This window comes from Pempheris klunzingeri, chromosome 3 (genome assembly GCF_042242105.1).
Source record: "Pempheris klunzingeri isolate RE-2024b chromosome 3, fPemKlu1.hap1, whole genome shotgun sequence".
NCBI lineage: Eukaryota > Metazoa > Chordata > Actinopteri > Acropomatiformes > Pempheridae > Pempheris > Pempheris klunzingeri.
Window position 1 is genome coordinate 817645 of NC_092014.1, and position 27500 is coordinate 845144.

Consider the following 27500-nt stretch of genomic DNA (forward strand, 5'->3'; position numbering starts at 1 on the left):
CTGATCCACCGTTTGTATTGCTGCTAGCTGATTGCCGTCACTACGTTAGCCGCCAGACTCCATTGACAAAACAAGTAATTTTACCTCGCAGAACACGGGAGTTGACTGGTACCTACATGAACAAACTAAAACTTTAGTTTGGATGTGGACTACTCATTTAAAAAAACACACAATAAGTCTCACAATTCCAGACAGATGGGGCAACTGATGGAGGCAGCAGCAGACCAGCAGCTCCTGTGTGCCGTCAGCTAAAATCACTGTTTTTGTGAATGGAGTCTGGTGTGTGTGCAGAGAGCAAAGAGAAAGAGTGAACGGCTTCAGTTCTCCAGCAGAAAGGGCTGCTTTCAGAAAGAGAATTGGAAATATAAAGTCAGTTTTCCTGCCCCCCCGGTCCACAGTAGTACATTGTAACGGCTGCCATCTACTGTAGGTAACTAAGGGGGAGGACCTCAGATAATCTGAACTGTCCCTTTAAGCCACCTGTGATTTCCCTTGTCTGAATCCACCTGAGCCGAGTCGGTCCAGGATGAGCCAGAGGAACCGGAGCTGACAGAAACCAGTTTGACGGCGTCTGAACCAGCCGGAGGAGTCGACACCTCTACCGTTACACCATGACATCACACCGCACTGCCGCCGACATCCGACACCGAGTGAACGACAGCCAACGGGCTACCTGAGGACTTCTCCACTCAGGGAAAGTCCCACTGAGGTCCAGACGCCAAGTAAAGGCTTCAGACTGGACCACATGGAGAAAATACAGGAATCAGACATGTTGTTCATCAGAGGAGACTAAAGAGAGACAGAGAACATGTTGATCCAGAACAACAGGAACACTATAGACCTCCACTACACACTGACACACTGACTAACTAACACACACACACACACACACTATAGACCTCCACTACACACTGACACACTGACTAACTAACACACACACACACACTATAGACCTCCACTACACACTGACACACTGACTAACTAACACACACACACTATAGACCTCCACTACACACTGACTAACTAACACACACACACACTATAGACCTCCACTACACACTGACACACTGACTAACTAACACACACACACACACACACTATAGACCTCCACTACACACTGACACACTGACTAACTAACACACACACACACTATAGACCTCCACTACACACTGACACACTGACTAACTAACACACACACACTATAGACCTCCACTACACACTAACACACTGACTAACTAACACACACACTATAGACCTCCACTACACACTGACACACTGACTAACTAACACACACACACTATAGACCTCCACTACACACTGACTAACTAACACACACACACACTATAGACCTCCACTACACACTGACACACTGACTAACTAACACACACACACTATAGACCTCCACTACACACTGACACACTGACTAACTAGCACACACACACTATAGACCTCCACTACACACTGACACACTGACTAACTAGCACACACACACTATAGACCTCCACTACACACTAACACACTGACTAACTAGCACACACACACACTATAGACCTCCACTACACACTAACACACTGACTAACTAGCACACGCACACTATAGACCTCCACTACACACTGACACACTGACTAACTAACACACACACACACTATAGACCTCCACTACACACTGACACACTGACTAACTAACACACACACACTATAGACCTCCACTACACACTGACACACTGACTAACTAGCACACACACACTATAGACCTCCACTACACACTGACACACTGACACACTGACTAACTAACACACACACACACTATAGACCTCCACTACACACTGACACACTGACTAACTAACACACACACACACTATAGACCTCCACTACACACTGACACACTGACACACTGACTAACTAGCACACACAGGAAACAGGAACATGCTAACAACACGCTAACGTCTGTTCTCATTGGGTTAAACGTGGTTAAAGCTAGCAGTGGTTAGCCGCTGTGCTAACCCTCCTGCAGACAGGTCAGAGGTCGGCAGTGTGGTGGTTGGGGGTTTGGGTGGGGGAGTGGGGGGGGTTTCCACTCCCAATGGGGTAAACCCATCTGTTGCCACGGTGATGGAGAAAGCCTCCAGCTGCTGGTGTCACGGTGATTCATCAGTGAGGAGGAGTCAGAGCTCCACACTCTCACTGTGATGGACTGCACACGGCACAGTGGCCGGGGTCAAAGGTCACGGTGTGGGGGGGTGACCGCATGGGGCGAGCCCGTCTGGTTTTACTGCCCCCCCCCCCCGGTCTGTGACTGTAGAGACGAGACAGATAGCACATCCTGCAGTGTATTCTGGGAAAGATCGATAGCAGACGGAGCCACGAAGGGTCAAAGACGAGACACAGAGCTGCAGACAAACAGGCTGGACAGGTAGATCACCTGAGAACAGCTTCAGTCTGCTGCTCCGTCGCTCCAACGGTCATTCGTTCATCGAGACAATAAAGAGCAGATTAATTGATACGGAACGCCTTCAGTCACTCAGGCAGTAAGCTTACCCACAATTTCTTCAAGGCCCATCAGCCAGAGTAGTCAGTGCTGAGTTAGCAGTTAGCATTAAAGGCTAACGTTAGCCACACTCACACGGTGTAATCCCAACAGCTAATTCACCACAACCATCCGAGAGCTGTGGCTAACGTTAGCAACATTAGCTTTCCACCCATCCAGCTAACAGGACATCAGGTCCTTCACTCAGGTGTCAGAGCAGGCCGTGGGTAGTTCAGGGGGGCTGGGACATTAGATGACTCTGCTGATGAACTGATGCACCTTTAAAAAACCCAAATACGCCGTCGCTGGTCTCATGTTCTGCTGCACAAATAAAACCAAGACTATCTCCATGGAAACACATGGAGCACCCCCCCCCTCAGAAGACGAAACACAAAAACAATTCTTAACATGAGCTGATTTATCACATCAGGTGTCCCCAGGTGTCCCCTGATGTCCCCTGATGTCCCCAGGTGTCCCCAGGTGTCCCCAGGTGTCCCCTGATGTCCCCAGGTGTCCCCAGGTGTCCCCTGATGTCCCCAGGTGTCCCCAGGTGTTTCCACGCTATGTGACATCTCATAAATTACTCGAGTGATGTCACTTGAGTCAGCGTCAGCTGGGGACTACAGGTTTTTCAGAGTAAAAGACTCTGTGGAGCTGAGCCGCCAGCAGCTATGAGTGACACCGCAGCAGGCAGCCGTCAGAGGTGCACTGTGGGTAACGTAGGCGCCAGGTTTTAACAAAGAGGAAGCGTGCAGGGAATAAAAAAGACACCATCTGTGGTTCTGCTGATCATCTTTCATCAGTTCTTATTCGTTTCTGACTCCAGGCTCAGCACAGCGACACCCGGGCAGAGCTGGGTGCACTGGCCCTTTAACGCCTTCCTCAGGTACCTGGAACAGGTGAAAGCTGGAGGCTTCACAGTGTGAGTGTGTCTGCTGACCCTCCCCAGTCTGAGGATCGATCAGGTGATCAGCCTCCTCTCTGTGTGACACTCCTCAACTTAATTAGGAACAAATACACTTAAACTTGATGAAATAACGGAACCTCGTCAATAATAATGATCAATAACACAACAACGTCCATCAATAACCAGTGATCGGAGCACATCACTCACCTGCTCGGACTCGCTCACCGGGGTCAGAGGCATCCTGCCGGACATCTTCCTGCTCCTCAGGCCGGGAGGAGCATCTCCTCCTCCGGCCGCCTCAGCGGGGCGCAGCTGGAGGCTCCGCCGGCCGGAGGGCGAGGAGGCCGGGCGGCGGCTACAGGAAGGCTCGCTGTCGGCGCCGGTGCTGAAGAGAGACCCGCATGGAAACAAAGAGAGGAAGAGGAGAAAGAGGAGGAAGGGGGAGAGTGAAGAAGTGTGAAAGTAGAAAATCTTTCCCGCAGCTTCCGGTGTTTTATCAGGTCAAACAGCGGCACTGCGGAGCTGAAAAAACGGTGACGTCAGAGCTCCTCCCCCTCGTCATCCTCATCTTCATCGTCGTCATCGTCACCCTTAAATATCCCAGCATCCTCAGCTGCCTGCACAGCTGCACGGATGTTATTTATTTTCACCCGGAAGTCTTTTACTTTGAAACGCGTCAGATTTTAACCCTTTTGTGTCCGAAGGTCAAAGTCAGAGTGACAACTCACACTTTTACTGGTGTGAGAGGAAAAAGTGAGGTCCAGAACCACGATTACATCTAGTTTAGTAAGAAACCCTTCAGAATGTAGCTGGAGATCAAAGATATGAAGATAAAGATCTTAGTTTATTTCTCCAGAGGAATTACTGGGCTGCAGTCTGGGCTCAAAGTAGGACAGACAGCTGGAAAACCCTGGAGGAGGAAGAGGAGGACGAGGAGAGGAAGAAGAAAGAGCGGAGAAGAAGAGAAAGAAGGGAAAAAGAAAGGAGGAGGAGAGAAGAAGCGTCCCTCTCTGTGGGAGGTCGGCGTCGTTTCCTTCGGCCTGTTTATTATGGTCATCCATCCCATAATCTCTGGTGTGTTTCCATCATTGTGAGACTTCTTCCTGTCTGCTGGTGTTGTTCAGAGCTCAGAGACGCTCTGCTGCTGCTGCTCTTCTTCTTCTGCAGCGTCTGGAGGACCAGATGGATTCAGGATCAGGAAGTCCAGGAGAACCCGTCACGAGGAGGCTGAAGCTTGTCCGTCAGAGAGCTGGGGGCGGTTGTTCACGAGGAACCGGCTCAGACTCAGACGTGCACCACGTTAGCAGGAGGTCAGAACATCGACGGCTCCTCCAGACACTGGAGATGTTGGTCCAGAGGAGGAAGAACAGTTTGGAGTCTTCTTCACTGAAGCTGGAAGTCCAGGATTTATCGATTAGAGAGTTTGGAGTGAAGCGGTTCCTCCTTCAGCGCCACATTAGGATCCATTTTTCTTCTGGTCTCACTGCTCTGCTACATCCTGTTCAGCCCTTCACAATAAAACACCCGGAACTCACTGATTATTTTACACTTGAACTCTTTAAATTTGAGCAGATTAAAGCTCCAATGTGCTTTTAATGAGCGACACAAACTGCTGCGTTTGATGGTAAAAATAGTTTGTTCCTACATGATAAACTTGGTGCAAATGAGTTAAAATCAGGATGAACGCCTCCTAAACTAGAACATAAAGATAAACTGTTAAAATCACTTCAGTCACTCAACTTTGTCAGTAAAAAACAGAAATTCTGCAATTAAGCTCAAATTTCTGATAAAAAAAAAACCCCTCAACTTTTTTTAAATTATGGCCACAAATGTAAGAGACTTTTTACTCCATGGTTTTCTGAGGTTACAGCGACCTCATGGCACCACAGACGTCTCGGATGATGATGAACATCCCCGCAGACATTTACAAAGACGGGAGGACACGGCTGTGTGTGTTGTAGGAGTTTGGTTTAATATCGTACTGAAAAATAAATTAAAGAAAAATAACTTTAAAATGCAACAGAAGACAAAGAAAGAAAAGAAAAGACAACGGAGATCCAGGTTATAAACATTCTTTGCCAGCAGGGGTGGAATCGCAGTGCTCATGTCAGAGGAAATGTACAAATATATAAAAAAAGGAATTCATTAGACGTCTCCACAAACCACAAAGCATTCCTTCACGCCCGGAGCCGGATGTGGGCGACCACCTGAACGCTCGTTCCTCCAGCTACAAAAAGGTCTAGAAAAGTTCTATTTATATATGTATAGATTTGATACACATGCCCTGTGTGGTGATGAGGCTGTAAAAAACTAAACTGTACAAAAACAAGAAGCACGCAGTGGTGATGATGCTGTGGATGGAATGATGATTAAAGGAAGAACAACAAGGTGGAGAAAAACCGTCCAGTCGTGTGACTCCGACTGTCGGATCAGGAGCGATAAGATGACTTTTAGTGTTTCAATAAAACAGCTTGTGGTGCTTTAAAAACAAGAAGGGGGGGGCAGTCCTTCAGATTCATCGAGATGAAGAAAACAAGGAGGAAGAGGAGGAGGAGGAGCGACGGAGGGAACAACACTGGAGTTAAATAATTAAATATTATCTACAGGTCTCAGCCGGACTGGAGGAAAACATTTAAAAAGCTTCATTCTGTGAAGAGGATCATCTTCATCTTCATCATCACCATCATCATCATGACCCACCAGGCAGCCTGGAAAATATCAATAATAATAATCATAATAATCATCATCCAGGGCTGAACAGCAGTTTGAGGTTTTGGTGAAATGGAGGATTTACTGACTTTGTTGGAGCTCAGACCAAAATCAGCCTCATGTCTGTGCACTAAAGGGCCACTCCGCTGTTTCTACCCATGATCCTCTGTGTCCTGGTGTGTGAGTGACTGGGAGGTAGTGAAAGTGTTGGAACTGGTCCAGTAGATCACCTCATTTGTCAGAGCAGGTCCACCAACAGCTCGTTTAGTGTCATTTAAAGGGTTAGTGTGAATCAGTGTGCCCCACCGAGGCAGCAGGAGACCAGCTGCTCCGCTGCTCCTCAGTAAAATCACTGCTTCTGTCAATGGAGTCTGGCTGAAGCATTTTACTGGACCCATTCCAAACCTCTTTGTACCTACTGAAGATCTGATAGCGATGCGAAGCCCCCTTTAGGTACAGAGTGGTGCTGGAGTCGAGCTCCAACTCCTCAACGTCTGCCAAACCATTAACTATGAACCTTTCAAGTAAATGAGTAACAAAAATATCTGTCAGTCATGATGGCGCCGTTACGATGACCTGCTCTGAACACTTCAGTCAGTCTGGGACCAGCAGACGTCTGCGTGGCTCCGTCAGGACATTTAGCTCGTTTCACTCACCGCTTTTCTTCCAGACCAACTCGTGGACGTCTTGTTTGGAACGTCGGTCTCTGAACCCCGAACGCCGCACATGTTGAACTGAGTTTGGCTCCGACCGCTCTGCACGTGTTAGAGTCAGCTGAGACCTGGACGAGGGCCGACTCCGGATCGGCTGGAGGTTTCATGGCGTCTGTCCCTTAGTTTGGAGCCCGTTCACCTGCTACAGGTGAGGCTGTGTCCGTTTAAATACTCCCTAAAGTCAAAGTTAGAAACGTTTGGCGACATTTCAGAGCCGAAGCTTTATACAGAATCCATGTATGAATCAGAAAACACTGTCAATAGTTAGTGAAAACCTTCAGATTATAAATCTTCATCACTATCCAGCTCTTCCCAGAGCTTTCTACCGTGTCCCACATGACCTGGAGAGCTCCAGGCGCTGAAGAAGACCGTGGGACACGGTGGAAAGCTCCAGGACGGTGCAGTGGGAGCCGTGTGGCGTGAAGCTAAACGAGGGCGATCCGACCGTTCGACGCAGAGACGTCCACGAGTTAGTGAGGAGAAGCGTGTGAAAGCCTGCCGCTCGGTCCGAGAGCCTCTACGAGTAAAGCTGTAAACTTTGGTAGTGAGTCCTGCTCCCCCGACAGGAGGAGGAGGAGGAAACCGTGAGGAGGGTCTGTGGTCATGCTCTTCATTCATACATTCACATACGCGGGAATCATTAGAGTCGAGCGGTCGCCCCCCCGACAGGTGAGCTCACACTCGCCGATAGAATAATGGCCCCTCCCACCAGTAAATACCGTGGCCCCGCCCACTGACAAATAATAAAATACATCACACTGCTGCGTCCAACAGCCGGGGAGCGAAGACTGATTTACACGCCTCAAACCGAGCAGAGGGAGGGGGGAGGGGGGTGGGGGAGCAGAGGTGGCGTGCTGCTAGTTTTTCTTCTTGACGTTGTTGTTGGAGGCGAGCCGGGGCCGTGGCGCCGGGATCAGGCTTCCTAACGGGACTCGACTCCGGGCCACCTCGAAGAGTTTGGAGAAGACCTGGAGGAGGAAGAGGAAGAAGAGGAGGAGGAGAGTTTACATCCTCAGATGAACACGAAGCTCTGAAGCTCCGACTCTCTGAAGCTCCGACTCTCTGACTCTCTGAGGCTCTGACTCTCTGAGGCTCTGACTCTCTGAAGCTCTGACTCTCTGAAGCTCTGACTCTCTGAAGCTCTGACTCTCTGAAGCTCTGACTCTCTGAAGCTCTGACTCTCTGACTCTCTGAGGCTCTGACTCTCTGAAGCTCTGACTCTCTGAAGCTCTGACTCTCTGAAGCTCTGACTCTCTGAAGCTCTGACTCTCTGAGGCTCTGACTCTCTGAAGCTCCGACTCTCTGAAGCTCTGAGGCTCTGAGGCTCTGACTCTCTGAGGCTCTGACTCTGAAGCTCTGAGGCTCTGAAGCTCTGACTCTCTGAGGCTCTGACTCTCTGAAGCTCCGACTCTCTGAAGCTCTGAGGCTCTGAGGCTCTGACTCTCTGAGGCTCTGACTCTGAAGCTCTGAGGCTCTGAAGCTCTGACTCTCTGAGGCTCTGACTCTCTGAGGCTCTGACTCTGAAGCTCTGACTCTCTGAGGCTCTGACTCTCTGAAGCTCCGACTCTCTGAAGCTCTGACTCTCTGAGGCTCTGACTCTCTGAGGCTCTGACTCTCTGAAGCTCTGACTCTCTGAGGCTCTGACGCTCTGAAGCTCTGACGCTCTGAAGCTCTGAGGCTCTGAGGCTCTGACTCTCTGAGGCTCTGACTCTGAAGCTCTGAGGCTCTGAAGCTCTGACTCTCTGAGGCTCTGACTCTCTGAAGCTCTGACTCTCTGAGGCTCTGACTCTGAAGCTCTGAGGCTCTGAAGCTCTGACTCTCTGACTCTCTGAAGCTCTGACTCTCTGAGGCTCTGACTCTCTGACGCTCTGAAGCTCTGAGGCTCTGACTCTCTGAGGCTCTGACTCTCTGAGGCTCTGACTCTCTGAGGCTCTGACTCTGAAGCTCTGAGGCTCTGAAGCTCTGACTCTCTGAGGCTCTGACTCTCTGAAGCTCTGACTCTCTGAGGCTCTGACTCTGAAGCTCTGAGGCTCTGAAGCTCTGACTCTCTGACTCTCTGAAGCTCTGACTCTCTGAGGCTCTGACTCTCTGAGGCTCTGACTCTCTGAGGCTCTGACTCTCTGAGGCTCTGACTCTGAAGCTCTGAGGCTCTGAAGCTCTGAGGCTCTGACTCTCTGAAGCTCTGACGCTCCGACTCTCTGAAGCTCTGACTCTCCGACTCTCTGAGGCTCTGAGGCTCTGACTCTCTGAGGCTCTGACTCTCTGAGGCTCTGACTCTGAAGCTCTGAGGCTCTGAAGCTCTGAGGCTCTGAAGCTCTGAGGCTCTGACGCTCCGACTCTCTGAAGCTCTGACTCTCTGAAGCTCTGAAGCTCTGACTCTCTGAAGCTCTGACTCTCTGAAGCTCTGACTCTCTGAAGCTCTGACTCTCTGAAGCTCTCCTTCAGACTTTAAACTCTTCTGTCTTTGCACAGATGTTGTGTCTGCGTGGTTCTCATCCCCTCACCATCTCTGCTGCCTTCTGATTCATCGTCTCAGCTGTTAAACCTCTTTGGTTTCATCAGCTCACTTCATGTTTTCCTCTACCAAACACAGTGTGAATAAAGTACGACCCTCCTAACCTGCAGCCGATAATGGTTCTGTCATGAGGGGGGGGCTACAGAGGCTTGTAATAAGTGGTAACAAGCACTTAGAGTCTCACCTTTCGTGGAGTCCTCTGGAAGCATTGAGAGGGACACAGAGAGGAAGGGTTAGAGGAAGAGGAGGTGAAAACAGAAACCTGACAGGTTTGAGATAAATACTGGCCGGGCTGCCCGGGGGCTCCTGGAGCTTCACTGAGCCGTTTACTAGCAGCAGGACTTCATTTTGTTTCTCTCTGAATATTTCTGGGTTACTCCCATTAAAAGGATATGGGCCATCATATCTAAAGGCGTCAGGAACCAGTCTGCCTCCATCCACTGGTCGTGTTTTACAGTAAAACACATTCAGACCTGCTGATGATGTCACAGCGCTCATCAATGTGACTCTTGGCTCTGGCGGCCAATCAGCAAGAGGCAGGCTTCACTTCCTGTTCTGACGCCGGCAGGCGAAGGACTACAACGACCCGTCTAGTTTAAGGCCAGTCAGCGTCTCTGCTCTGCTAGTAAGCAGGCTAACTAGCTGGTTAGCTGCTGGACTGTGACGGTACGACAGATCAGATGACAGAAAAGAGACAACTTGTTTTCCAGGAGAAACCGAATCAGGTTAAAGGAACTTCAGTCAGGAGACAAACAGAGCCGACAGGTGCGGCCCGACCGCTCACCTGCTCCCAGAGGGTCTCGGCCACTTGGTCGATGACTCCGCCCACCTCGCGGAACTCTCCGGAGTACTTGACGTAGGCCCAGGCGCAGAGCGCCGTCAGAGCCACGCCCATCACCAGGTTACACAGCGTGGCCACGGAGTTGATGCCCACGAAGCCCGTGACCATCGACACCACGTACATGACGAACATGACGGCGAACAGCGTGGCGGGCGTCCGCGCGGCGTAGAAGATGTTCTTGCCGTCGTTGTGCTTGCTGAAGTTGGCGTAGGCCTCGTCGAGCTCCGCCTCCAGCTGCTCCTGGTAGCGCCGGCAGAAATCCTCGCCGCCCATCTTCTTGACGGAGCGGAAGTGTCGCACCGACGCCTGCCGCAGGTCCGCGTGGCGGCGCTCCAGCTCCGCAGGGGAAATGTAAGGTTTGTCTCCGCCGCAGACCTGCGAACACGAGAGTGTTCAAGAGAACAAGATCACAGACATCCGGTGACGCCAGTCCACAGGAAGTGATGCGTTACCTGCTCCATGCTTTTGTTGTAGACGTCTTTGGCTCCGGCTACAGCCGCCAGGTTATTGGCCTCAGCTGTTGCCTAGGAAACAGACGACAAACACACATTCAACATGGAGAATTACAGTGGTCACGTCTTTCCTCCAGTCTGAACACAGCAGAGCCCAGCAGGAGGCTCCACAGTGAGAAGAGCAGGAACACATCACTGAGGTTTGTCTGTCACAGTTCAGTCTTTTAGAGGACGGGTGGTGGTGGTGGTGCCAAGGGCCCAGCAGGTGGAGCTGTTTAACAGAGAGTGAGAGAGCGGAGCAGACCTGCAGCATCGACTTGGGGTGAGGAAGCTCCTCTCCCTGGTAGATCTTCATGTAGGCCTGAAAACACAGAGAACGATAAGCAGAGGGGAAGGACAGCCTCAACACTCCAGAGGCTGAGATCAAACCTAAAGAAAAGAGCGTTGCAGGATTTACTTTGAAGTACTGCAGCAGGTCTCTGCAGGTGATCTTCACTCCTCCGATCTCCTTCTCCACCAGGTTCTCTGGAGACAGCAGCATCGGGACCAGGTTCACCAGCTCCTTCTTAAACTCCTCGTCGATATCTGAGAGACACCAAACACACGCCATCAAACGGACGCCTCCCTCCCTCCCTCCCTCTCTTCGCAGACGCTCGCCGTCGTGCTGCCGTCAGTGTTTTACCTCGGAGCCGCCCGTCGAAGTGAGGGTTGGTGGCCACCTTGAGGCCGGGGTGAGGCAACAGGAAGCAGCTGATGTTGGAGAAGCAGGAGTGGATGTGTTTCCTGACGTTCTGCAGCTCTTCGTGTTGGTTCTGTTTCACCTGAACACACAGACGTTCACGTCAGTCTGACGGCCTCTAAACCCAGAGAGAGTCTTCAGCCCAGCGCTGATCCTCACCTGCAGGCGCTTCTCCAGGAAGCTGTGGCCTCCCTCCAGACCGTACGGGTGTTCGTAGGGGTAACTCCAGTCTCTGATCAGGAACATCAGCGTCTGAACAGAGGGACACATTCAGGTCACTGAGCCAGGAGTAATAATTGATCACTGGTCATTACAAGGACTTCATTACAGTTTTTACACCTGTAGATTTGTTAGCAATAGAAATAATTACAAAACTGTCAAATCATCCCAAAGAGAGACACGATAAAGCTGATCCTGAAGAACCCAGACTTTATTTGATGTGTGAGTGACTGGTAGGTCGTAAAAGTGTTGGAACTGGTCCAGTAGATCACCTCAGCCAGCAGACACCAAACGGGCTGCCTCCATCAGTCAGTGTGTCAGTTTGTTCCACAAATATTGTGTTTGCTCTGAACTAATCCTTAAAAACACCAAAGTCACACAATAACAAACAAACTAGCTGATGGAGGCAGTTCTGTGTTCTGTGAGATAAAATTCCTGTTTTTGTCAATGGAGTCTGGTGCGTAATAACGATATAACAGGTGTGTGTAATTCAACACTGTTAGTACCTACCAGTCATTTACACAATGGAATATGTACAAATAAGACCCAGGTTTAAAAAGAGTTCTACTTCAAGGTCTCATTTAGTGATTGGAGGACTGACGTTTAAACCTCGTGCTGTTCATTCAGCCTCTAAAACAGGGAAGATGGTTAGCAGATCACACCTGAAAGGGTTTCTCATAGACTTCCTCCATGGCCAGCCGTCCGTACTCGGTGAAGAGCTGAGGAGAGGAAACAGCAGCTTACAATCCAATCACACACCAAGAGAACAAGCCTGTCTGCACATCAGAGTGACAGCAGCTTCACCTGTCCCTGAAAGCTTTTCCATTTACTGCTCCACTAAAAGCTCTTTGCTGCTGCAGCCACAGATCACACTTGTTGTTTGGAAGCCGTTCGCCTCACTGTGCCTGCTCTAATGTGCCCTCGCCGAGTGAGCAGTCAGGCCAAAGATGGAAGAGAGCTCTCCGGTGTGAGAGGTTTCCGTCTGAGCGCCTCTCTGCCTCTTATGGCCAGCGGTTTAATCCTGCCCTGAACAAAACCCCTGATATGGAGCTCTGCTGACAGAAACGCTGCTGGTCTACACATCAGCATGAAGCTGCTCTGCCAGACGTGGTCGAACAAAGTGACCAGAACTGGACCGTTACTCACAGCTGGTTAACATCAGTGTGAACAGCCTACAGACAGAGAGCCTGCTCACAGGGAAAACGTCTGTTCTGTGTTCAGCTGCAGTGTGAAGCCTTCTGAACTCACCTGGAGGTGCTGGAGGTCGTCTTCCTGGACGTTCTGGGACAGGTTGTACACCTGAATCACACACAACAAACCAGAAGCTGAACCGGTTAGTCACATTAAGACCTTAAACACACAGGACTCAGATCCGGAGGCCTCTCATCTGAAGCTTGTTTGACTCGTAAAGGGATTAGCTGTCTGAGGTCCTTCTCCATAGCCAGTACATCAGTTCATGTGTACGCTATAATTAGAATATTTCACTGATTTAGCATGCATCAGACCGGGAACTGAAGTTATTATATAGTTCTCCTCAAAGCCACCAGACTCCATTGATAAAAACACTCATTTAACCTCACAGAACTCAGGAGCTGCTGGTCTACAGCTGCCTTGATCAGGTAGTTTGTTTGTGTGATTTTGGTGTTTTAGAGAGTTAATTCAGATTCAGATCTAATGGGTTAAAACACTAAAGTCGCAGCAACAAGACGAGCAACTCCCATGTTTTGCAAACTAAAATTGCAGTTTTCGTCAGTGGAGTCTGGTGGCTTTGAAGAGAGTGACAGAGCGGCTTCAGTTCCCATCAGAAAGGACTGTAACTCAGCGTACACTTGGACGGAGGCTAACACCAGCGTTCCTGCTGCCCCGCTCCTCAGCAGGACATCGTTTAGAGTCTGTGCTGGGACTCCTGCCTGCCTCTCCAAACTGACCGCCATCTACTGCAGGCAGCACGCAGACCACGGAGAAGGAGAGCAAACCACCTGAGAAATCAGATCTATCTAAAGCAGTTGTACCATCAGTCTGAATAACCAGGGGGGGGCCACTGACCTGGACAGAGCTGGTCATGGTGCTCAGGGCGAACAGCGTGGCGCAGTCTTTGATGGTCGACTGGCTGTCGAACGCCCCCTGTGTGTCGATCAGTAGGACGGCAACCTGAAACAACGGCAGCAGGTGAACTTCGCTCCAACGGCCCTCACGACAACCACACTTTCTCACCAGCCCCCCCCCAAACACACCCTCAGCGCTGCCCCGTTAACTGACCTTGCAGCCGTCTGGTTTCTCCACCACGAACACCTCGCTCCAGGCCAGGATGCCCGTGGTCTCGCGCTCACATCCGCCTCGCCAGGTGAAGCCGGTCAGAGGGTCTTCCTCGCCGCCGACCCACGAAGCAGACGACTGGAGGGAGACGAGAGAGCAAAGAGCTCACACCCAGAACATGAGGACACGTGGGAAGCATATTCTCTAGTTTGTGTGATGAACAACGGTCAGCGCAGAAACAGGAAGCTGATGCCAGGCGTACAGCGGCGAGAAATCAGGCCGGGTGGTTTAACAAACAGGTTACCAGGGACGTTCTGAGAGATTTAACCGTGTCATAAATACACCATCGATCTGAGATCAGATGGAAGAGCACAGTAACGGAGGAGAATGTGTCATGAATCCAGTTCAGCTGTATATTTTATATGGGAACTCCATGTATAAAGAGACAAACCACAGACAGAAGAGATCTGACCTCAGATTGAGATGTTATCGATACGAGGGACGTGCATTATTATCCAGAGACTGTTTGAGCCCACACCTGGGCACCAGTAAAAACTAAAAGGAAAATACACTTCTGAATGAAACAGTCCAGTGTTGAAATAAATCAGATTAACTACTAACAAGTGACCGAGAGCAAAAGTCATCCATATATATTCAGAGCATGTGGTTAGTAAAGTAGCTGAAGCCCTGTTACCCACACCTGTGCAGGAATGTGTGAACCTGTGTGACCTGTGTGGGCGGGGCTTATTCTATACATAAAGATGGCCTTTATGTGTGGAATAAGCAGCAGGGAGGCCCGGCCACAGAGCCCGCATTGTGCTGCCACTAAAAAACAGAAAATCCTCTTTACAGGCGGATGAAACCCTCCAGAATGTTCCTCCGTGCTTACCGTAGATTACCGCGGCCAAAGGTCGGCTCACGAGCCAACACCAACACGCTCTGTTTGGTGTCCTCGTCACCTTTCAGACACAGCTGACAGGAAGTGACCTGGAAACTCTCAGTGCTCTCATGTGATGAAGATTTAATCTTTCATCACAGACTTCCTTCACTCCTGTGGTCAATGAATCCAGTTACACAGTGATCACCAGATTTCACCAGATCAAAGTTATCAAACTTATTTACATCCCTCCGGTCAGAACGCCTGGAAGTCCTGGTCTGGACATACAGGCTTTCCTGTTTCTGAACTCAGACCGGATCCTGACCGGGATCCCTTTCCCGACCCTGATGATGTCTGCCCACTAACTGTTTCCAAGTTCAATAAACAGACGTGTCCAACAGAGTTTCTGTCTGACATCTAAACCTTCCAGGCCTGGTGGACACAGACACTGAGAGATCAGGTCCGTCTGTCGTGGTTCTGATGAACAGGAGGTCCAGAACACACCCAACGAGACGGGTGCTGCTCATCTGACGGAAGAAGAAACATGACCCCAACAACTCAACTTCCACCTTCAGGCCTTTTCCACTGATTTTAACCACCTGGTCTCGTCGGCGGGCGGGGTTTACTTCGGTTGCCATGGAGACGGACCCGTCGACACGCCGGCTCGGTGACCTACAGTTAGATTTATCACTTTGTTTTGTCAGTTCACATTTCGATGGTCAGGAACGTCTGTGGGAGAACAGGTTCACATTCTTTACGCCGTCTGCACCCAGCTGACTGTCAGACGGAGGAGAAGATCCACCTCTGAAGTCCAGCTGGTGTTGATGTTACACCTTTTTTCTTTTAAAGGGTTTCGTTTTGCCATTTATTGGAGATTCAGACAGAAGATGGTGTTTGTCCCCGGTCAGATACAGGCCGAGCACACTGGGGCTCACCTCCTGTCCCTCCACTAGAGGACACAGCGTCCGGGATCAGGAGGATTTCTCGGCTAATCTGGATGCTTTCACCCGTCCAGGACCTTCCTCTAAGGCCGTGAACACACAGCTATCCTCACCTCTGCGTGGTGGCCACCCTGCTGAGCGGCCTTTCAAAATGGTCATGAATAATCTAATATATCACTCCATTATACATAAACAGATAATTAACAAAGGGATTCTGACCAAAGAAATGCTACAGGGCTTTTACTTTGAAAGGGAAACAGGAAGTGTTTGTTTAAAAAAATGTATTCTATGTCTACAGATAGGGACCATGAACCTGTTGGAGCTGTAACCTGGCTGGTTGTGCTGCTCTGATCCACTGATGTGTGATTCTGTCAAACTATTGTGACGTGTGACCGGACTACGGGGCTCATCCTTCCTGCCGTGCCGGAGCAGAAGCTCCTGGAAACATTTGGCATTTTGAAATGACTCCAGAGGAGGAGAAGCGCCCGCCTACCTGTTTGTACATGTAGCGCAGCATGAAGTCCAGCAGGAACGACTTGCCCTTGCGGAAAGCTCCGGCCACGGAGACGACGACCACGTGGAGGTCCTGCACCTCCTCCTGCAGGAGCAGCCGCTCCAGCGCCTCCTCCTGCAGCGAGAACGAGTGCTCCTCCTCGTTCGCCACCACGATCTGCACCGGCCGGGCCACGCCCACATCTTCCTCGTCCTCCTCCTCCAGCAGGTCGTCGTCTTCTTCCTCCTCCTCGCGCCTCATCGGGGAGGTGTCTGACTTAAAGCCCCGGCCACCTGAAGGGGAGAGCGGAGGTTACAGTTTGACGGAGCAGAACAAAACCCTTCCTCGCTGGGCTTTGGAACGTAAGATGAAAAACTGTCTCCCATGCAGCTGCAGAACTCTTCAAACTTTAGATCGTCCACTTAAAGTGTGTTTTACAGTTTGTCCCCTTTTTGTTAATGCCCCGTGCCCCCAGACTGGATTTTATTACAAACTCCACATTGTGCCGCTCTTGAAAAAGTGGGCTTCATCTGCATCTACGATCTGATGTTCAGAGAGTTCTCCTGACCTCCTCCAGATGGAGAAGCCTCACACCACTGGAGGTTTACAGTAAATAGACCGAGCCGACAGTCGGTGCTCTGCAGAGGCGGCTTTAACCCGCGAACTAGCGAAGCTTCAGCTCTCCTTGTACGGCAGCATTCACCCTCCACTGAGCCACAGCTCTGCTCACACGGCATCTGGAGGTTTCAAGGAGACGTCTGACGGTCTGCCTTCGTCTGATAGGTCAGAGGGACGGTTGCCGTCTCTAGCTCACTGATCTGAAATCAGGCCAAACAGGAAAACACTGCAGCACTTTCACTGCTGTGTGTCGGTGCTGGGGATTGAGCCTGTGACCTTGTGGTTACGTGACAGCGCTCACTCAGAGGTCGTCTTGTGATCCCACAGCTAAGCAAACAGGCCCGAGCGGCCCGCGGCCTCGTGGGAAGAACGCTCTCCATTCAGGTCAGAGCCATGTGACGGCTCCGCAGGCAGCAACACACCATCACCCGTCCGCCGCCTTCCAGCCAACGGCCTGCTGGGTAAAACGCCGCTCAGTCGCATCGTCTCAAAGACGACGTAAATAATGAACAGGTCGGCATTAAAAACAGGTTTGGTCGCCTTTCAGATGATGGCGTGTGCTTTAAGCGAGGCTTTTAAGAAGCCCAGTGATCCGGATAATTCAGTGTTCTGAGCAGCACATGAGCTGCCGGAGGGAAAATACTTCAGCAGAGCTGCAGCTCTGAGTCAGTTCTCACAAAAGTTCTGCATCTACGGAGGAAAAAACCTTCCTCACAATATAAATCACCAGAGTGTCCGAATAATGAGAAACTCAACGTAACAACCTGAGATCAGAGGCAGAGCCGAGACACCACCACCAAACCTGCACCCATTAAATACAAGGAAGTCTACATGGAACGCCCCGGTACCAACGTGGAACCCAGTACCACCACATAACGCCCCAGTACCACATATGAAAACAGAACCAGTCAGACAGTAGAACAGAAGTGGGCGGAGCTGGTTTGACTCATGGAAAAACTCTTAATGGGCATTTTCACACATTTTAGTGATTAGACAATCAATTGATTACCTGATGATGTCATTAGCTTTAGTAGATCCTCAACAGTTTTTGATCTAAAATATAGTTTATCTGATAGTAACTTTGCAGGCTGCTCTGGTCCGTGGTGTGTTTTAGCATCATGTGATTTAGTGTGTGATGAACCCAAAGTGCTGTATTTCAGCCTCTGATGGTGTTTACAGGAACTTTGACTCACTGGTGTCACAGAACCATTTCCAGCCACAGTTCTGGTCAGTCGGGGAGCAGCTGAGCCTCCAGGCTGTCGCTTACTTAGCTGATCTCAGACACATTTTATTTCCTTATTACATCCTCATTAAAATGGTTAAATTAACTGAACTAACCTTTCCCTCCATTCTGGCCATCTGTCCACACTAAGGACACTTTCTGCTCAGACTGGCTGTTGGAGCTGCCGACAGTCCTGTTCAGCACTCAGACCCTTTAATCACAGCGTGTGTGGCTGCATTCACATCACAGGACCACACTCCCAGCCCTGCTGACCCACCGGCCTGGGGGCACGGTCACCCCCGGCACAGCTTCAGCTACGTTAATGACCCGTCTTGCTAAAAGGAAAACTTAATGAGTAAAAGCCAACATGCCCCCTTCTATCCCAGGTCACACATTCCTGCATGGGGTCGTGTGTGAACGACCTCCACATTCGGGGAAATCTATATCGCCAATTTCACACCTCCACATGCCGTAACTTTCCAGGGAAAATGCCGGTAAGGCTGCGAGAATGACAGCAGGAACGCTGCAGGGACGAGCACATAAAGGGTTCATAAGGGGTTGTGACACAGGACGCCTTCACGTGGAGCCAACGAACGAATCACTGCGCTGATGATGGATTTGAATTGGTCGCCTCGCTAACGCCCTCACGGACGACGTAATAACTAAGGACGAGCATTTCAAGCTAAAATACTATTCGACAATCACTGTCCGACCATTTACCCCCACCTTTCTGCAGACCTGACTTGATCTCAGCACCCCGTATCAAGCTGCTGCTCCCAGCAGACGTAGAACCAGGCGCCAGTAAAGAAAACAAAACAAAAAAAAAAACAAGTTGCATAAACTATTTATTATAATAAATTAACTTCTACTCGAATGTCCCAAAATTGTTGTCTCCATTAATAACTGAAGCCCTGTTCAGATTGTTCCCCTCTTAAACCAATCGATGGGTCAATCCTTCACTGAAGGAGCACACGAGGAAGAACACGGAGCGGACTAACCGCCCGCCACAACGAGGGGAACCCGGAGCACCAGAAGTGTTTGGTGCAGGGGACAGATGGATGATTTTCCCTCCACTATTCCACCGCCATCTTCTCCACTCCCTTCAGTCCAGCATCACAGCATCATACATGGAAGTGACACATCTAGAAGGTTTTCCCTCCTCAAGAGACTCCAAGGTCACATGTGCTGCACTGATCCGATCACAGGTGGGCAGTGTGGATGCTCTAAACACACCCTGGGATCTGGTCTGTCCTGGACCACACGAGGGACCGCCTACTCAACAGACGTCCTCTCAGTCACAGGGGTTCACAGATATTAAGCCTGCTGAGCCCCGTTACTCAGCACCACTGAGTTTTAAATCCCTAATGTCTCTGACACCCTGCGGCGCCGTCCTCCATCTGCCTGCTCACCAACGCTCTGCTCCAGCGTCATGGATCTGATATTAAAGTTCATCCTGTTAAAAGGAACATGATGCAGTGATATCATCACACCAGGCACATGGACTTTTAAAAAGGGAGCCATTGTTTGCTCTTGAACCAATTTTTAATCAATTTATATAGCACAAAGTCAGAAACTTTACACAGAGAGGACGTCAGACCAAACTAGAGAACTCAAGAAGTCACAGTTGAGGACTCTGGACCCAAATATTGTGAATAAAATGCTCACACTTCTATAAATGTTTGTATAAATGATGTACGTGTGCCATTTCCCTACTGACGTATGGGAACGTACGTCAGATGTGACGGCATGTGTGAAAAGGAGCAGGAGGGAAGTGTGTGAGCGCTGATAACCACTAGAAAAGGTTTCCCCAGTAATACACACACACCAAACTCTATTCAAAAATCTGCTTCTTTAACATTGATGTGCTTCAGATGGAAGCAGATGGAACAGATGGAATAAAAAAAAAGCTCATGGAGCCAAAGAATTCCTGTTTTGACTCGGCTCACAGTAACAGATCCATGAGCGTCAGTGTACGTCACTGTGCAGGGGTCCTTCTCCTGCCATGTGCAGTTTGAAGAGCTGAAGACATGTGAGCTCAGCAGGACATCTGGAATAAGAGGATAACCACACCAGCACAATTATGTATACGTCACATGGCTCCGTTTTCTGCCCCACTTTGGTCTAAGCACACAGTGTGCAGCTCTCCTCACAAAGTCAGCGAAGCTCTGAGCAGCACGCGGTTTACTGTTCACACAGGGAAACTCCCTGAGCGGGTGTCTAACAGCTTCAGTGGGCCAACAGCAGTGACTGAGACCCAGTCAAACATGTTCCAACACAGACTGGACTCCACCTCAAACCGATGGTTGACGACATTTCCAGCAACTGCCACGTTGATAAGGCACCGATAAGAAAAACAGCAAGCAAGAGGTTTCATCATCATCATCATCATCAGCCAACTTCACCACTGGCATCCAGCGAGAGGCATCCAGTCCACTGCTAGTGACCAGGCAACGCTGGGAGCTCAGCGGTTAGTTGTGAAAATGATTACCTGTCGTCTCAGACAGACAGACAGACACTGGACATGTAGCTGTAAGAGCCACAGTAACAGAATAAAGTAGTCTTGAAATTTCCCCATTGTGGGATAAATAAAGGAATATCTTATCTTAGTTAGTTTGATAGCCAATTGTCCCAGACATCATGAACCAGACTCCACTCAAAAAAACGCATAATTAATGCTACCTTGTTCATTCAAAAAAACACCTTGCTGCATAACAATCTGATGATACAGTTCCTTCAGCTCTAGGAATCAGAAGTGGATTTCCTCTGTTCAGCACAGAGAGCAAAGCCGAATTGGAAGTTTATTGATCATTAATGAGAAATTTGGTCGATTTCAACTTACATTATGGATCAGTGCCCACAGGCTAAGAGAGGAAACTTAACTGGCCCACTTTTAAACGGAATTCGGCGTTAGTGTGACTGCATGAGTCTGGTGTGTCAGCCTTATATTAACGGTGGTAGCAGCCCGTTAGCCACAGCACGGTGTGCTAGCCAGGCGGAAACCACACGTTAGCTCGGCTCTCCCGGTGGACTGCTGCAGGTAACGGAGGGCTGGTGGGCTCAACTGTTGGCGAAGCCGTTTAACAGCATTCAGAAACAACAGGACAACGAAGAATTAGCTAGAAGAGGCTAGCAGCCGCGTTAGCTCGTCAGCTAACAACAAACACACAGGGAGCTGAAGGTGAGGGCAGCGCGGGGCTTCACACCGAGTCCACCGGGGACGACACCGTGAGGTCCGCTCAGCCCCCGTCACCACCGATTAAGCACCGTGTTTTCAGGGTTATTTCGCCGCTCGGACCCGGCGGGACGCGCTGATTCGCGAGAGATGCGATTATTCGTCGGAGCGGAGCGGAGCGCTACCTGCAGCGTCATTTCATCACGTTTACCGACCGAAACACACACACACGGACCCGCGGCGGCGGAGCCCACACGTTCAGAAACCCGCCGCTGCCGTCTGTCGACCCGGTACCATCGTTTCAAGTCTCGTTATGTGTTTAATTACCTTCTTTGAAGATGCTGTTTGTGTGATTCCGCTGCTTCAACCTGCTCTCCTCCGCCGCCATCTTTCCTGACCTGCTGAGAGCGGCAGCCTGTCTGACGTCACAGAGCCTGAGTCGCGGTGGTGTCCGCAGGGTCCTAAAGTACCGCCGCGAAGCCCCGCCCACTGTTTAAAGGAGCACTCCGCTGTTTTTAACCCTGATCCTCTCTGTGCCCACATCCTGGTGTGTGAGTGACTGGTAGGTAGTAAAAGTGTTGGAACTGGTCCAGTAGATCACCTCAGCCAGCAGACACCAAACGGGCTGCAATGGCTGCAACGTGATCCTTTGGGACAACTGCACCTGATCACAGTAGGTCCACTAAAAGAGCTTGTTTGATCCACTGACAGGCTCAGAGTGTTATTCTAAGTGTGTGACAGCATCATGGAAAGGATCCCTACAGAGAGAGACCTGGAAGATCCTTTTGGTTTAACCACAAACAGCACACACACCAGACTACATTCACTAAAACAGGGATTTTAGAGAACAGGACACAGGAGCTGCTGCTCTGCTGCTGCCTCCATCAGGTAGTCTGTTTGTGTTATTATAAGTTACACTAATATTGTGTTAGATCCAGGCTAACCCTTTGATACACCAAAGTCACACAGAACATAAGCAAACTAACTGATCAAGACTTTCACAACAGTGTGAAAGTACTATTTTAGTCAATGTAGTCTGGTGTGTGTGCTGTTTGTGGTTAAACCAAAAGGATCTTCCAGGTCTCTCTCTGTAGGGATCCTTTCCATTATTTTGACACTTCAAACAACACACCTAAAGTTCCAAAGGTTTTTGTAGCTACCGATAATTTTGAACCCAAAATATTTAAAATAGAGCCCTCGTTTAAAAATCCTGCAGTGATCCTTTAAGTTAGCTTCTGCTCAGCGAGCCCCCACAGAGAGCGCCTGTCTTCTGTTTTGATGATGAACTGAACATGATGCCAGGGTTCTTTGGCCGTATCCTAAGATCAGTGGATAATCACTGCTGGGGAACGTTCGATAAATGTTCCCTAAACCAAAAACTAATGTTGCCAAAACATTTTGGGAGCCCTATCTGGGCAGCTGGGTAGCTAGCTGATCTTACTGGTTCCACTGAGAGCTAAATCACTCACATCAAACCAGATCTAATTCAGCCTGAATGTCAGAGGCTGTCTAGGAAACTTGTGACTGTCTGTAGAAAATGGATCTGAGCGGAGACGATCAGCTGATTCTTCCCATGCTGGTCATAACAGCTCCGTATTGTTCTGGACTGTTCTTTAGTTTAGCCCCAGTTGGTCTTCAGAGTGGGTTTGCTGGTTTCATGTCACTTTTTCTGGGTTAAATATTTAGTTTCAGTGTCACCTTGAGTGTGTTTTGAGTGTACTTTATTCTGATCTGGGGGGGTTGAACTGTTGAACTCGTTGAACGTGCCTGACACGTCCTCTGGTTTTATATATTTATATGTTCTGTCCACACAAAACCATTTTAACAGGTGAACCTGGAATCAGACATCTGGGACTCCTTATATGATCAGACTGTGTCATTACAGCGTCTGGAGGAGGAAGAGGACAGCAGTGCAGTGCATTGTGGGTGTTGAAGGTTTTCTACCCTTTGAGCCCAGGGGAACACTCACAGAGCTGCACAGGTAAACCAAAGCTGTGACACAGGGGTTATTAGATGATGTGAGTGTGAACAGAGGAGGTGTGAAGGTCTAGTTATACAGTCAGTGATCACAACCACTGTGACGGGAAAAGACTTGTTGGCATGATGATGCATTCAGGGGGTTTCCTGGGATTCTTTTGAAGGGCTGAATTATTTTAACTCTTAACTCCTGGGACACACTGAGCAGCATCTAAGCCACATTTACTGAGCAGACAGCGAACACTGTGATGAGATTTGGTTCAGAGTCACAGAGTTCAGTCCAAGAGGACGACAACCTTTACGACCGTCAGCATCCGGGACAGGTGGACTGCCACCTGTGATTGGCTGTTAGAATCAATAACGTGACGTTTAACAGTTTGCCCACCTGTACTGAAGATAGTTTAAAGGGCAGTTCACCCCAAATCACACTGATCCTGCTTCACATTCATGGATCAGACACTGAGGGTTATAGAGACGATGATTCTGTTCACTTCAAAATGTCTCCAGCTTAAAAAACGTAAAAGTTACAGTTTTTTAAAATCCCATTTTCGTGTCGATAAGACAGTGTGTCAGGGTGTGTTTGCTGTTAAAAGAATTAAAACCCCATTGTTAGAAGGTTTTTCTCATGTAACATGATTCTGTAGGAACTTGTGTCATACATGGTATATATGTTACTCTCAAGTCAGCATACTACTCTTCTGACTCCGCTTTGTCTGGACGACTGGTTGTTCTAAGGAAAGATCAAGTCCATCTTGGGACATGCTCTCATGTATCTGAAACCAGATATAGTTTGTAGAATCCTATATATGTGGAAGCTTTACTCTGTATTCCTTAGTCTCATCTGTGCCTGTGATGTTGGACTCCGAGCTCGTACACCTACATAAACTTCTTGAATGAATCTTGGACTCCTCTCTTCATTGCTACAACCACAGAAAAGCATCCCTACACCCATTTTAACCATTTTTAATTTCAACCTTCAGCTTCTGATGTAAGATGTGATGATGATGATGATGATGATGATGATGATGAATCACATGACAGTAAACAGCTTGACAACAGACCCTGGTCCCCCCTACAGAGAGTATTGCTCCTCAGAAAGTCACAGTTCAAACAATCACTCATAGAAAGTTCTTCCGTTAACTTCCAGTGTGGTGTTTTAACAGCTGTGGCGGCCATCTTGTTTGTGGCTCACAGGTGGGAGGAGGTGGAGAAGCAGAGCTTCAGGGTGAAGGGGTTGGAGGTGTCTGCAGGTCAGAGACGGAGCGTTAGCAGAGTGTGTGAAGAGCTTCAGTCCAACACAACAAACACCATGAATCTGTTCATGCTGGTCAGACGACGAGCTCAGAGCTGAGCCTTCGTCCCTGCGCTGAGGAGGAGGAGGAGGAGGAGGAGGAGGAGGAGGAGGAAGAGGAGGAGTTTTTACCAAACCTGTGTGAAGCCTGACATCTAGTGGTGGGAGCAGGTCTGCAGGGTGGATTTGGGTTTTACATGAAGAATATCTAAGAAACTAACTAACTAACTAGCTAGCTAAGGAATAAATAAACAAAAGAAGGGTAGATGAGTGGGTGGAGCATGAGGTGGGGTGCAAATACATTTCACTTGTATGTGTTCGTGGTTTTTAGTGTATGTGCGTGAGATGGTTCCATGTATGCGTGTGAGAAGAAAGGCACATGTGTATTAGTGGTGAGTCTGAATGATGTCATAGACCTGTAAACACCTGGAGAGCTCACTGATCAACATGTTTCATATGTGCACAAACTAAAATACACAAGCTACAGTTTGTGATCTTAGAGGGAATCACGAGCAGGTCAGATGATTAAACACAGACTGGATGTAAGAAGTGGCAGTTAGCTTTACAGGCGCCACCATCTTCGTTTTACTGGAACCAGAAGTGATGTTTGTTCCACGAAGACCTCCTCTGATTGGTCGGTGAGCAGGTAAATCAGGAGAGGAGTCGGCTCATTTTATTTCATTTTATACAGACTGATACCGACCAATCAGAGGACGCTTCTTTATACACTGATACCGACCAATCAGAGGACACTTCTTCATACAGACTGATACCGACCAATCAGAGGACGCTTCTTTACACAGACTGATACCGACCAATCAGAGGACGCTTCTTTATAGACTGATACCGACCAATCAGAGGACGCTTCTTTATACAGACTGATACCGACCAATCAGAGGACGCTTCTTTATACAGACTGATACCGACCAATCAGAGGACACTTCTTTATAGACTGATACCGACCAATCAGAGGACGCTTCTTTACAGACTGATACCGACCAATCAGAGGACGCTTCTTTATAGACTGATACCGACCAATCAGAGGACACTTCTTTATAGACTGATACCGACCAATCAGAGGACGCTTCTTTACACAGACTGATACCGACCAATCAGAGGACGCTTCTTTATAGACTGATACCGACCAATCAGAGGACGCTTCTTTATACAGACTGATACCGACCAATCAGAGGACGCTTCTTTATACAGACTGATACCGACCAATCAGAGGACACTTCTTTATAGACTGATACCGACCAATCAGAGGACGCTTCTTTACAGACTGATACCGACCAATCAGAGGACGCTTCTTTATAGACTGATACCGACCAATCAGAGGACACTTCTTTACAGACTGATACCGACCAATCAGAGGACGCTTCTTTATACAGACTGATACCGACCAATCAGAGGACGCTTCTTTATAGACTGATACCGACCAATCAGAGGACGCTTCTTTACACAGACTGATACCGACCAATCAGAGGACGCTTCTTTATAGACTGATACCGACCAATCAGAGGACACTTCTTTACAGACTGATACCGACCAATCAGAGGACGCTTCTTTATACAGACTGATACCGACCAATCAGAGGACGCTTCTTTATAGACTGATACCGACCAATCAGAGGACGCTTCTTTACACAGACTGATACCGACCAATCAGAGGACGCTTCTTTACACAGACTGATACCGACCAATCAGAGGACGCTTCTTTATAGACTGATACCGACCAATCAGAGGACGCTTCTTTACAGACTGATACCGACCAATCAGAGGACGCTTCTTTACACAGACTGATACCGACCAATCAGAGGACGCTTCTTTATAGACTGATACCGACCAATCAGAGGACGCTTCTTTACAGACTGATACCGACCAATCAGAGGACGCTTCTTTACAGACTGATACCGACCAATCAGAGGACGCTTCTTTATACAGACTGATACCGACCAATCAGAGGACGCTTCTTTATACAGACTGATACCGACCAATCAGAGGACGCTTCTTTATAGACTGATACCGACCAATCAGAGGACGCTTCTTTATAGACTGATACCGACCAATCAGAGGACGCTTCTTTATAGACTGATACCGGTTACTCATCAAGGTGAAGAGAAAATGAACTCCTCTGATTGGCTCCTTCTGTATTACCTTCGCTCAGCACTTACCAGGTATCCTGATCTGGTGGTGGTTGAGGACGGTCAGAGCCTCCACAGCTTCCGTTTTACTGTCAAACTCCAGCAGACCTGACAGAGTCTTAGAGGAGGCTGAGAGAGGAGGAGGAGGAGGAGGAGGAGGAGGAGGAGGAGGAGGAGGGGGAATATAATGAAGAAAAAGGAGAAATTCTCTTTTATGAAATAATGAGACAGAATAAGATTAAAGATATAATCCCACTGGTGGGACAACTCAAGATAGAAGAGGAGAAAATGAATCAGTGATCACATTTGCTGATTTGTGCATCTTAAATCATAAACGTTGTATGGATGGACGGATTTTTAAAAATGAGCTCCTCCTCGTCTGCCGTGCGATTGGTTAAACTCACGTTTGGCATCGAAGACCTTGAGCTTGGCGAAGGCAGGGATGTTGTGTTCAGAGCAGAGCTGCAGAGAGAGAGAGGTCACACTGTTTTTAAATGAAGAAAAGAGTCTCTGCTTTCCCTCCTCCACCTCAGGAAGTCCCATCAGTGAAGGTGTCCCCCAGAGCTCCATACTGGGCCCCCTCCCCTTCTCAGTTCACACCTGCTTCAGACCCAGCTGATACTCACCTTTTCCGCCGTTAAACCATCCTGTGCAGGTGTGACCTCACCTTGTGCAGCTGCTGCTGGCTGAGGGTGGGCGGGGCGTTGTAGAAGTGCAGGACGGCGGCGGGCGGCTGGATGATGTTCCTGCTGCTCTGTGTGCTGCTGAAGCGGTTGTTTCTGGTCAGACTGAAGTCCTGGTAGCTGCTGCTGCCGTCCTCCAGCTGGAACACCTGACTGGGAATCACCGCCTGCTGCTTGGACACGCTGACAGGTGGGAGGGTGGACAG

General features: G+C 49.2%; 3 protein-coding genes across 4 annotated transcripts in view; all 3 read right to left on the bottom strand.

Annotated features, from left to right (window-relative positions):
* mark1 (MAP/microtubule affinity-regulating kinase 1) overlaps window positions 1–3806 on the bottom strand; it is a 16099-nt gene extending 12293 nt beyond the window's left edge. Inside the window, exon 1 of the mRNA XM_070856225.1 lies at window positions 3641–3806. Coding sequence (XP_070712326.1) covers window positions 3641–3685 — 45 coding nt within the window. The 5' untranslated portion in view covers window positions 3686–3806. The remainder of the gene's footprint in view (window positions 1–3640) is intronic.
* A 1591-nt stretch (window positions 3807–5397) lies between these two features.
* On the bottom strand, window positions 5398–21603 carry LOC139199110 (atlastin-2). 2 transcript variants are annotated; one of them, XM_070828124.1, is made up of 14 exons: window positions 21528–21603; window positions 16189–16481; window positions 13881–14015; window positions 13668–13772; window positions 12870–12920; window positions 12284–12340; window positions 11562–11654; window positions 11346–11484; window positions 11121–11248; window positions 10968–11024; window positions 10664–10735; window positions 10155–10586; window positions 9555–9569; window positions 5398–7823 (listed from the first exon to the last, which is right to left on the bottom strand). In XM_070828124.1, the coding sequence occupies exons 1-14, from the start codon at window positions 21586–21588 to the stop codon at window positions 7713–7715; spliced, it is 1749 nt and encodes a 582-aa protein (XP_070684225.1). In that variant the 5' UTR covers window positions 21589–21603; the 3' UTR covers window positions 5398–7712. The 2 variants fall into 2 exon arrangements, with proteins under 2 accessions (XP_070684225.1, XP_070684226.1); XM_070828125.1 differs by lacking the exon at window positions 9555–9569.
* A 2527-nt stretch (window positions 21604–24130) lies between these two features.
* The window catches only part of LOC139198574 (heterogeneous nuclear ribonucleoprotein L-like), a 13382-nt gene continuing 10012 nt past the window's right edge, over window positions 24131–27500 (bottom strand). The window contains exons 10-13 of the mRNA XM_070827463.1: window positions 27279–27477; window positions 27016–27073; window positions 26642–26740; window positions 24131–24421 (exon numbers count right to left, since the gene is read on the bottom strand). Of these exons, the coding sequence (XP_070683564.1) occupies window positions 24366–24421; window positions 26642–26740; window positions 27016–27073; window positions 27279–27477 (412 nt within the window). The 3' untranslated portion in view covers window positions 24131–24365. The remainder of the gene's footprint in view (window positions 24422–26641; window positions 26741–27015; window positions 27074–27278; window positions 27478–27500) is intronic.